Source organism: Hirundo rustica, chromosome 1 (assembly GCF_015227805.2).
Source record: "Hirundo rustica isolate bHirRus1 chromosome 1, bHirRus1.pri.v3, whole genome shotgun sequence".
NCBI classification, from domain to species: domain Eukaryota; kingdom Metazoa; phylum Chordata; class Aves; order Passeriformes; family Hirundinidae; genus Hirundo; species Hirundo rustica.
This window is the reverse complement of record NC_053450.1, coordinates 34,345,435-34,357,850: the sequence shown is the minus strand read 5'-3', so window position 1 is coordinate 34,357,850 and position 12,416 is coordinate 34,345,435. Positions and strand designations below refer to the sequence as shown.

At 35.6% G+C, this 12,416-nt stretch overlaps 1 protein-coding gene across 5 annotated transcripts in view; it reads left to right on the top strand.

Annotated features, from left to right (window-relative positions):
• C1H8orf34 (chromosome 1 C8orf34 homolog) overlaps nt 1–12,416 on the top strand; it is a 154,905-nt gene that overhangs the window by 127,740 nt on the left and 14,749 nt on the right. For 4 of the 5 annotated variants that reach the window (XM_040079380.2, XM_040079354.2, XM_058423623.1 and 1 more), the window contains 2 exons: nt 6,158–6,278; nt 11,577–12,055. In XM_040079380.2, the coding sequence (XP_039935314.1) occupies nt 6,158–6,278; nt 11,577–12,055 (600 nt within the window). The remainder of the gene's footprint in view (nt 1–6,157; nt 6,279–11,576; nt 12,056–12,416) is intronic. The other variant, XM_040079364.2, reaches the window with a different exon arrangement.

Here is a 12,416-nt window from a genome sequence, read left to right as displayed (position 1 = left end):
TCATTTGCTTTCATAGAAGAAATACAGACATGGATTTTCTGTGGTAAATGCATAAATTCTTTAATTCAGTTTTTAAAATGACTTGAAGCTTCATGCACGAGGAAAAACAGCTTGCTGTCAATATATGTTGAATACAATAATATTACAATGTTACATGATTTCAGTTCTCTGTGTTAGAAATTTTCATAGCTTTTCCCATTTCCTCCGTAGAACAATAATATGGAGTAACTCAATTTCTTCTTTGACTATAATCAACAGAAATAATCCAAACTTCTGCATTTAACTAAATCTATAGATCATTTACTGAGTTAGGGTCACTGTTTAGCATTTAGCAGGTTAGTAATTCAAATAGATATTTTAAGATTGCACTGCCACATCAGGAACAACAGCAGTGCACCTTTGCAGTAGTAGGAATTATAAGAGTCATATTTATATCATATTTATGTACATATTTATGTTCAAATTAGAGATTTATGAACATATTTATGCCCAAGTTAGTGTGTTCTGAAACAAAAGCTTTCAAATCCAACTGAATTTTATAATTATGTAGAAATTCAGTCACCTCATTTAAAGGTGAAATTTCAAATTCTAGATACAAAATTTAAATTTTCTATAATAATAATAACAGTTAATATTAGATTACTTCAATTCTTCCACAGATAGTAAAAAACCCTACACCAATGTGTAAGTTTAACCACTGTTAGGTAAGTTAACAATTCCAGATGGTTACAAAAACATAATATTAAGGTTCTTGGGAAATAAGTGATAATTCCTACAAGTAGTTAAGAAAATATTCTATTGGAAGATATTTAATCCTCTAAACTATAATTCTAAATTGAAAGAATATTCTGAACTTTAGAAAAATATATGTAATAAAAGGAAATCAATGTATGCCTTGTTTTAACCTGTCGGAAATTCTGTGTTCTTGGGCATGACAAATTCAGAAATATTAGTCCAAATAACACTAAGTAAAACAGAACTGCAGTTTGGAAAAAAAATTATTCTGGTTGCATTTCAAAAACTGAAACAAATGTGATTCCCAAGTGTCCACGTATTTCCTGCTTTCCGCTTTCCTGTAAACAGGAAAACTATGTGTAAGTTAACTCAAACTACCATTTTTTTAGTGTAAGGTTTAGCGTAGAATGTGCTGCTGGCTGACTGCCACTGGAAGCCAAAAGCTTGTAATTTCAATTACATGGCATTTTGAATAGAACAGGCCCTAACGTGGAAGGGAGGATTAGAGGTGGCAGCCGATAGTGTAACAGAGCTCCAAGAAGCCTTGTATTTTTACAGTATCAGATGGTTTGCTTGCCTTATGTCCTTGAACAGATTATGGAAGCTGAACGATTAAATATTAGGTGACCTCTTTAAAGAAGGTACATGTTGAGTGAAGAATCCTTAAACAAAATATTGCACAAAAAGAAAATCCACTGCGTGCAGAACATCTGTACTTGCCACCTGCTTGGCCAGAGTGGAAGGGAAACGTGTAAACAAATTGTTCACTAAAGAGGTTTTGGTCTGTGGATTTTGGATTTTGGGTAGGTTTTTGTTTGTTTGTTTGTTTTGTTTGTTTGTTTGGGGTTTTGTTGTTGTTTTTTAATTTAGAGGGATCTCTGTCAAATGCGTCTGTTTAAGATATTTAAGTTACTCAGCAAAGAAAAGCTGTTATCGTACACAGAAAGGTAAGCCCGGATGTATTCCTTACACTTTTATCTCCTGAACCTACCAATAAAATTTCCACTGGATTAGAAAAACCACGTAAGAATCAAAAGTACAATAAAGGCACTTTTCATATACTTACAGCTTGCCAGGAGCTAACTAATTTGGTTTCACCTTTTTCTCATTTCATTGTTGTCATTCAGTTTCAGTAGTCTTCCACATCCATGTTGGCATGCATGGAAATACCTGGATTTTACTCTGAAACAGGCTAAAATGGCATAGAAAAACATGCTGAATAGTTTATTAATGCTTTTTATGGCTGGTAGGGAAGAGTAATTTATTTTCTAACAAGTACTTGATTTCCAGGTGACATTGTAAGTAAGTTGGAGCCCTAACTCCTGATCTCAGCTATTCTGAAAAGCTGTACCTCTGTAGAACTCATCGGGTTCACTGGTTATTACATAGTTCAAGTCAATTCAGCTCAACAGGGAGATCAAGATATTCACATCTGCACTGGTGTTTTTTTAGGGACAAAAGCTGTACTGATTCATGCTTTGTAGAATTGTGCTGCAGGTTGAAGCACAGAGAATGAGCTTGAAAAAACTTTCTTACTCTTATTCATGACCTCCTTAATTTTATTTCTGTTCCACATTCCCTGTAAGTTATGGTATTTTTCAGAAGTTCGGGGAATCAGTGATTAGAGGGATTATCTCTGGCCTTATTGTGTGTAATTTTTTATTTTAGCAGTAATTTGGCTAAAGGATATAAGGAAGAAAAAAACCATAATGAATGTATTGTATATGAAGAAATGATGACGATATATAAAGAAAATCACTTAGGAAATGGACACGCAGCTGACCTTCCAAGCTGACAAATGTATCGCCAGTGCTTTGTTTGAACATATTTCTGGTGCAGAGCTCTCTGCCTCACCTTCAAAGTCTGAAGGCGATGAACAGGACACAGGGTTGTTTCTACAATTTAGAAAGACAAGAATGTCTTTTAGTAACATCCTCATACTTTGATCTCATTAATCTTGTTAATGCAAATACGCCATTTATAAATTTTGTGCTAATATTTATAAAGCATAATGAAAGAGCAAGGGCAATGGTAGTTTGGAAGATGCTGAAATAATTGGAAGGAGTCTATACACGTACTTCATACATCCATGCTGTATTTTTCAATTACATTCAGTCTGCTGTGATTATCATTAAAGTCTAAGTTAACTGACATTAGTGTTTCATCTCTGCAGTTTCTGGCTGGGAGACAAAGGATAAGTTTTGGTGAAGTGCAGTAAGAATGTTTAAATAAATGGTTTCCAAGCATGAATCTCTTTCCTAAGTGACATATCTGAACTGCTGTTATGTATCCAGTGGAGAGAAGAGGCATCAGGGAATTCTGCTAGAGCTGTAAAAATTCATTTATCCTTCCATTTGAATTGACATGCTTCCAAAGCCTTCTTGATAACATCCCCTACTTTCAGCTTGTGTTTATCTTTTAGGAATAAGATTGTTGAATAAATTGTTTGCTGGAGACACTGAGGACCTCTGTCTGTGTTTATGCATTATGCACCTAGATGAACTCATAGTCTCAAAAAGTTAATTTTTTTTTTTTTTTTTAATGCTCGGTGTTATTTAGAAATATATTAAAAAATTACCTCAGCCTGCCTCCAAAAATGTTGTTGGTTATAGCTGTGGAATGTTTAGCTTCAGAGAAAGACCAAAAAATGGTTACAGTACAGTTTTAATGAATTCTTTTGCTCTTTTTCCTCCCCAATCATTTTGATTCTCTATCGAGAGAGAATTGGAATTAATTGGAAGATACTGTTATTATCCATTTAATTGGAAGATACTATTATTATAAGCACATAATTTGTTACGAAATGAAATAGCTTATATTAAATATTTCATCTTCCATAGATACTGTAACAATACTGGTTTTATCTTTTGTGAAGCTATTGCCTGAAAAAAATGTCATAAGTTTATGATATTACATAAAATAGAAAATGCACAAAATCTGGGATAAAATTCATCCAAAGTTATCTCAGTTTCACAGGGTGTTGGAACTGTGTATCTGAAAGGGAGTGTGAATATATAACAGTAGAGAACTTCCTTTACTCAGTCACCTTTGTTTTATATGACTCTTACATGACTGCATAAAGGGAAGAAGTACAGTACAGTACAGTACAGTAAAGGCGAAATGTGCAAAAAACCAGCAGAAGAGAAAGATAACTCCATTTCATTTCCAGGACATGGAGAGTGAAATCTCCTCATCAGGCTAACCTTTGGAAATATGTTTTAAGGAGGTCAAGGAGTTACTAAAAGCTAATATGCTGTCATAACTTTGAATAGCCCAATGTGAGAATATTAGAAGAGCAGTTTGGTTGTCAAGTATTCCACAGACTACTGACTAGTTTTTATTCCATATTTCATTAGAATTGTATTTATGAATGAAATTGTATGTTCAAGAAAGGATTAATACTTATAACCCTGGGATTTTTTTTCTTGTGCTTTTTTCCCAGATATGAAAATATACCCTATAAAATGCAAATAAAAATGTCTTTTATCCATTATAAAAATCTGTGGACAGAGAATATTTAAAAATAGGTTGAAAAATGAAAAATTTGAGTTCTCTTACATAGCTTTTCCCTCTTCCTATCTCTTATTTAGTTTCATTTATTTCAGAGAAACTGATCACAGAATAATATGTTCTTCCATTTAGAGATAGATATTGGATAGTTAATGTCCATTTGAAATAAGTATTTAGGAATATAATTTAATAGAGATTAATATTCTGTAGTGATCTCAACGATCCCAGGTGCTATTCAAATGGAGAATTCACAGTGAGGATCCAAGTGAAAAATGCTCAAAACCTCTTAGGGGAGCAAGTGAATCCGGTCTAGTGATATATCTGAAATAAAAATATTTGAAGGCGAGTTCACTTCTGAGTAATTTACTGTTTTGTTCAGCTATTCCTTTGTATTTGCATGGGATTAAATACAGGGAATTTTAGCCAGGGAAGATTAGCATTATAAAATTGGCAAGTAAAAAAAATATTGTTACTGTTCTAAAAATTTTATGAATTAATAAGAACAGTTATCTGCAGCTTCAAACTATTTTGTATGCTGGTGAATTTGGCTGGTCTTTTTTGCATACACATGAACAGCATTACAGTGTAGCTGTTGCTTTAAAAATATAAACCTGTGTTATCATATTTTAAAGATGCATGGTTCACAATAATCACTTGCCTTGAAGGCAGTGTTTATTTGGAACACTTTAAGAATGATGTAAAAAATATATCCCATATAACATTTTACTTCTGCTTTTCTAAAAGGGAAGGCAGCTACGCTGTTTAAAGTAGCTTTTTTTGTGACTAGAGATGATATTTGTGTTCATCCTTTGAACTGTGCTGCACCTTTCCCTGTGGGATGAGCAGGGAAGTGCCATCACTCAGGACAGTGCCCCGCAGCCGTGACACAGCTCCAGCCTGACGGACTCTGGAGTCCCGTGTGCCCTCTGTGAATGGGGCCACCAGTTTGGGTCTCCCTCCTCTGACCAATCATTCTTCTCCCTGAAATCACTTCAGTCTTTGAAACAGTGGCCTCTCTAAATTTGCTTGGCATTTAATGAAAGATTTAAAAAATAGTAAGAGGTGAATGAAAATGAGACCATTGCATAAGCCTTGTTTCTTTAGAAAACCAATAAACTTCCTAGACTACAGATGAAATGTTTTGGTGAGGTAATAATGTAAGATTTATTTCGGATAGGCTGTCAAGAATTATTTAATTGATGGTTTTGTTTGTTGTTTTCATTTTTTTTTTAATGAGCAAGTCTTGCACAATCGGTTATATGTTTTATTTCTCATAGAAATTTATCAAGTTTACCTCATAGTATATTTTACAAAAATTTCCTGGAACTGTATCGAGTGGGTTCAGAAAAAAGCAAATAATTTTGAATACCACAGTGTTCAATAAAGAAGAGACTGGGGTGATGGTCTATTCGCTGATAACCCTTTCAGACTGCTATGTTGGTCTGATGATTTGCCATTTCTGAAAGGAATACTTCTTGCAATGATAAAAGAGAACTGGAAATTTTGATTAGGAAATTCTATGATATTCCCAGAAGTGCAGCTTTGCAGAGATGCTGAGCCAAATGTTATGGTAATTTAAACTAAGTGCAACCCTTACTAAGTAATTGGAACTGCAGAGAATGTAAATCATTGAGGAATTTGTCCTATTATGATATCTCAGCATAGAGAAAGAGCTTATGTGAAGGTGTGTATTTGAGTTATTTTAGAACTGCTGCTTTTTAACTAATTCCTACTATTTATTTAATGTATGTTAAGAAATTATATTTCATAGTATTTTGCACAAAATTTTATATATTCTACATAATAAGCACCAGAGTCCTGATCCTAGATGGGGACACGACTCTTTTTTATTTTTTCATATATAAATATGGATCAGATTAAAAGTATTCCATTTTCTTTTTATCTGTGTAAGTCTCAGACAGTTTGGACCTTGGATGCCGTGACTGTCAGACCTGGAGGTTCCCCAAGGCAGAAACTCCTAAAGGACTCCTTAGCAGCAAAAGAACTTCAGACCATGGAAAAACACCTAGCTGGTATGTATGGGATCAAGGAACCATAAAATGCCTAGGAGTACTCACCCAGCTTGCTCTGCCAATATTTCAGATGAAGGAAAAAATTATATAACTCACATGCCAATGAAAACAGATGAAAACTTTAGTTTTGTTTTTTTTTCATTGAAGAAAATACAATTAGTGTTTTATTTGTATATGCAATGAACTTCACTGTAATCACAGTAAGTACACTACTTAAACAGTAATTAAACCATATTAAATATACTGTAGTCTGAAAGCATAATAATGCACCTTTTTTTTTTTGCTTGTTTTCATGTTTCACCCAGACTTATGCAATAAGGAGGTAGTGATATTTTACTTACTGTTAAACAGTCTTTAAAAGCAAGCTGCAGTGGCTGCAGTGGGTCTATAGCTGGAGAATAGATTGCTTTGCAGGAAAAAACTCACCTTCTTCATGAGAACTCTGGTTGAATGAAATCTGTTAGTTTGTGTGCCTTGGAACATCTACAACATCTCTGATGGGATTACCGTATCTGAAAAGTCAAACAAACAAACAAAAAAAAGCATGGGGTTTTTGGTAAGAAGATGTTTCAGAGCTTTATAACAATTAATGAGGAATATTCTAATATTTAACTTGCAATTTGTTCTTCTTTGTAACCAATGTTTTCTATCTTCAGCTTTCATTGAAAGGTATGACATAGACCTATAGTGTGGTAGTCCTATGTTATGCATGCTATTTGTCATATGGTGAAAGCTTCATAGGCTAATTCTATGAAAAGTAATGCTTCACTGGAACATAAAGACTGTATATGTAAAATGAAGGTAGACATTAAATTTATCTGATCATTCTTCAAAGTTATTTAAAGAGTGAGGCAGAGAACACTTTTGGTGTGATTTTTAAAAATACTTTGGATATATATCTTGCCAATAACAATGGTGTGAAAGCTATATCCTCTTTAGAAAGGAGGTGTTGCAGCTGAGGTTAAGATGACAAAGCTATGAGCACAGTGAGGGAAGCTGTTTAGGAATCGGTTTTGCTCATAATGGAGCAAGAATTAAAATTATGATATATGCAAATGAAGCCTTTTTAGGTAGGTGTTGTGTCTGACAGTAGAGATGCTGTAATTCAATTTTTTTTAATAGGCTTATAAAGCTTACAGCCATTAGAGCTGCAGCCACTGCAGCTGTAGACTATTAGGAGCTTTTAATCTAGATTTAAAAAATCTATGAGCCCTCTCTCTAAACTGAAACTTGCAGGAGCATCTAGTGGGAATCAGGAAAGCAGCAAACCAACATGTGGTTTCTGTAGCATAGCAGTGACCGATGTACCCCAAGAGCCCTGCTACAGAGGTACCACTGGTTTTCCCTTACGTTGTCACTCAGGAGGAGTCTGATGAAGATCTGCCTACTATGATTTATGTCCTAACTGGTCCACTTCCATGGTCATAGAAGCTGTTCTTGCGTGTATTACACTATGAAAAATGCAGTCCCTTGGCAAAGCTGACAATAATAACTACAATATTCAATAGAATATGGAATTTTAAATACTTAATTGACTGTAAACTAACTAGCTGCATTCACTTAATCTCTGAGATTCCTTCTGCAGTTGTGTGACCCACAAGATTTTCTCTCTCACATCAGTGCTGTTCCTGTCATTTGACTTTGAGCCTGTTATTTCAGTAAAGCTGTATGTAACATGAGGTTCAGCCATTCTACCATGAAGTAATTTTTGTTGGACTGAGAAACTCACATGAAAACAGCCCAATTATTAGACATTGGACTATTGTATTCCTAATAATTCATGTCCTATTATAACACCAGTGGTGTTTGAGACAATTACTCCCTTCAAAGACAAGAATAATGTAATTTCCATGAGTAATCCGTTCAGAGTACCTCAGATAATGGTGCTGTTTTTGCTTAGCCTCATTTGTCTTCTATATTTGCAAAAGTTCGAGTGTCTGTGCTATCAGCAAGTCTCTTGTTTCAGTTCTCTTAGCAAGCTCAATGGAACCTATTAATTCTATGAAATGGCTGCCTATTAAGGCAGTAATTTAGATGCCTGAGCTATGACTTGGATTACCTGTGTAATGATGAAATATGGCCCCCGTCTCAGATACGCCTTCTTAAGGGGCCTGGCCTTCCCTTATGGACTGTGTGCTGGATAAAAATCACTCCTAACATAAGGCATAATTTGATGTCTGTACCTAAATAAGGAGCTAGCACCAATTGCCAGCAACTGCCACAGTACCTTGATATTTGCAAGCAGCAGTTCTCTAGATATGGCACTTTTTTTTTTTTTTTTTTTGTCTAAAATCCAGGCTCTTATGTTACTATGGCTGCTTTATATCACATGCAAATGGAGAATATTTTTTTTGGTAGGTGATTCCAGTATCTTAGCAATTTGATTTGTTGCACCGATTTTGTGGTCTTTGTATACTTCAGGAAAATATTTTATCACAGGAAGAACTGTTAAAAAATGAACCATTTGTAAGTGCATATAAATCATATCCTTACTCTGGATATTTTTTTATCTGAAAGCAAAATGCCTTTGTGTTGTTCTGTTGCATTTTATTTTCCTTTAAATGACATCAACAAGGGGTTTTAAAAGTCCTAAATCATAATTGAATTGTGTTATTTAATATGGATCAGATAATACTGCAAAGCTGGGAATGTGTGATTTCTTTTTCTTTCTGCTTGAAAAGCTTATATTAAAGCAAAATCACATAGAAGATGTGTAAATAAAACTGAATAATTATTCTATGGAAACATGTTAATTATATGTAGAGAAATTATTATAATAATTGGTTTATCTGCAGGCTTGATTGCTATATGAAATTAAGGAAACATGAGCCAGCATATAATGTTTATTTAACTCTTAATAAATCATTCAATATTCATGCTATTTCTTAGCATACTGTATTCATTACAGGCAAATTGGATGTCTGTAATTTTGCAGAGATAGACTAAGCTGGATCTTTACAAGACCATAATCTTCATTTGACTTAAATCAAGTAGCCCTCAGTATCATTTATTGGCCCCTGATTTTTTTGCCAGGCATTTTACACGTTCTGCACCAAAAGTGGAGCAGGCAGCAGGTTAAAGGAGCTGCTTCTTCCCCCTCCAAGATCGGCTCAGCTGGTCAGAGCCTGGTGCTAAAAATGCCAAGATCATGGGTTTGATCCCCATATGGACCGAACTGGCTTGATGGTCCTTGTGGCTCCATTCCGATTCAGAAGATTCTGTGATTCTGTGATTCACTACTCCACACTCATGAGACCCCACCTGGGTGCTGCATTCAGCTCTGGGGACCCCAATGCAAGAAGGATGTGGACCTGTTTGAGCAGGTCCAGAGGAGGCCACAAAGATGCTTAGAGGGTTGGAGCATCTCTCAGCTCGAGAGATTTGGGGTTGTTTGGCCTGGAGAAGGGAAGGCTACAGGAAGAGCTAATTGCAGCCTTCCAGTACCTAGGGGGGCCTGCAAGAGAGGTGGAGAGGCACTTTTTACATGGGTATGCAGTGATAGGACAAGGAATAAAGGCTTTAAACTAAAAGAGGAGAAATTCAGATTAAATGTTGTGAAGAAATTCATGACTCTGTGGGTGGCGAGGCACTGGAACAAGTTGCCCAGAGAAGCTGTGGATGTCCTGTCCCTAACAGTGCTCAAGGCCAAATGGGACAGGGCTCTGAGCAACATGATTTCGTGGAAGGTGTTCCTGCTCATAACCAGAGGGTTTTGACCTTTATGGTTTCTTCCAGCCCAAACCATTCTCTGATTCTCTGAAGTTCCAAAGTGAAAGTATAGTGGAAGAGTAGTTCAAGATGTAATTATTTGAAAATGGAAATAATTTTTTAATTTTAAGGTGTCAATTAGAAATACTCTTAACTGTGTGCTGGAAATATTGACTATGTTTTGAAATCTGCTAATAGCAAAATATTTAATCTTTAAAAAGTTGAGAGATACTTTTATCTGAGGCTTTCAGAACTATTTTGGTTTTACTAGCTTTGCTAGTAATAACATTTAAATTGTTGTATCAGACTAGTAACCTGAAATTGGCACGGCTTATTTTCCTGTTTTGAAGATCTTTTAAAACATGTTGATGTTAAAGGCAGCACATTTTTAATTATTTAACGTACAACATTCCTTTTATACCTACTGGTAAACACTAGTGAAAGAAAATTTCATTTTCCATTGTGCAATTTAGAATCTGTTTCTTTTCGAACTTTTAGAACCTGAAATAATTGCTATCAAAATAAAAAAATTAAATGCTTATTTTAGACAAGTTAACTTAATAAGTGTTTAAATCAGTAGAGCCTTGTTAATTTCCAGCTTCTGGGACTGTGACTTATGCATGTTCATGGGAAATGGCATTGCTACTTTGAAGATAATAATCTGTCTATGAATATCAAGTACAGTAGAGTACATGTCCATGAAAGTGAAAATTTATAACAGTAGTGTAAGATAAAATAAATTTGTTTAAACTGTTTCTTAAGCTCTACAATTGTAGTTGCAAGGACTTTCAATATGTTATCGATGCTAACCTAAATTCCAGCTACCCTCGCCTGACTTTGATGGCTATATTCTGATTTAATTCATTAGAAGCATTATTAAATTAAATTATTTCAGGAGACTCTTTTCATTCACTGTCCTTAATCTCTTGTGTTTCTAAATCAGATCTTGTTTCTTATGGCTGTGTGCAAGGTAGGGATTGGACCACACGATGGTTGTCACCTTTTCTCCTTGGACTCTGGATACTGGTGACCCCATCGCCTGCTGCGGCACTGATGGCAGGCTGGAGCACAAAATTCAGGTTCAAACAGGATCACAAATCCAGACATTCAGTTTTGGTTCCCTCAGTTTTCATTAGACAGTGGACAGCAGGGCCAGAAGCAAAAGTTTTGCCTTGAGCCAGTTTTGAATTTTTCTTCAGTACAGCTGAGGATGGCAAGTTTACATCACTGCTCCATCTTGTTTTGGTACTTATCTTGATTTTGCAGTAACTGCAAAAGCCACAGAGACATAATTTTGCTGAAACAAGAGGAATTTTTATAGGTTGTGTTAACATTCAATGAAAAGGTAATATTTCATTTCTGCAGGATAGCTGTGTTTGCAGTTAATCAAATGTAAATAAACTTTAAGGAAATGCTTGCCAAATATTTGCACTGTTAATTCTGATGCCTTTTATTTTAAGCATGAATAGATTTTCTCTGAACAGCTTCAGGTTTTCACTTACACTGGAGAAAATCATTAAGAGTTTTAAACCAGAGAGAAACAGACAGTGAGTTTCTTTCTTTTCCATTTGTTCGTGTGTGTGTGCACAGACATTGAGAAGGACCTCGCAATGTGGGAAGAAGCAAGGCTGTCAAGAAGCCCTGGTGTCCAACATCCCAGTGCAGTTACATCTGACCATCAAGGCAATCTTCAAGCTGCACAGGGCCAAACCCCAAGGCCTCAGGTGCCAACTCCGACAGGCAAGAACGTTCAGCTCCAAGGAAACAAATCACCACCTCTGCCCACTAACAGCAGAGCGCAGATCTCCAGTGTCACAAACAGCAGTGCACAGACCAACAGGCCATCAACTCCAGGGAGCAGACCTATGACCCCAAATAGCTTGTTGTCACGGCCTCTTACCCCTAGCAACCAAGGAAATAGGGAAAGCATTATTAGCATTCAAAGAAGCAGATCTTTGTCATCTAAGAGCCAAATGGGGAGGACCCTCAGTGCTGCTTCAGGGCTTTCTGTGCAAGTGAGTGGAGATGTTGTTGGAACTGTCACTACTCAGAGAAACAGTTTATCAGAAGTAAGATTTTCAATTTAATGTTTTTGCTATGTTTAATAATACAAAGACTTGATTGCATTTTATGTTCAAGTAACATCAGTATACCTAATGTAACCTACTGTGCTGAAAAGAACTTGAAATATAAGGATGAGAAAATTAGCAAGGAAATACTGCTTAGCTTTGAGAGGTACTCATTAGAGAATTGTCAGTAATATTATAGAAATCATACAGAAACACTTGTGTCCCCCAAGTTTACCATGAGCTCGGTAGGGCTTTGCCTGTATGATGCATAGCAGTTTTATTGGCATTACAGTTTCTAACAGGTGCATACCTCTGAATATAAAACAAAACTTTATCTAATCTTTATGTTCCATGGTATTTT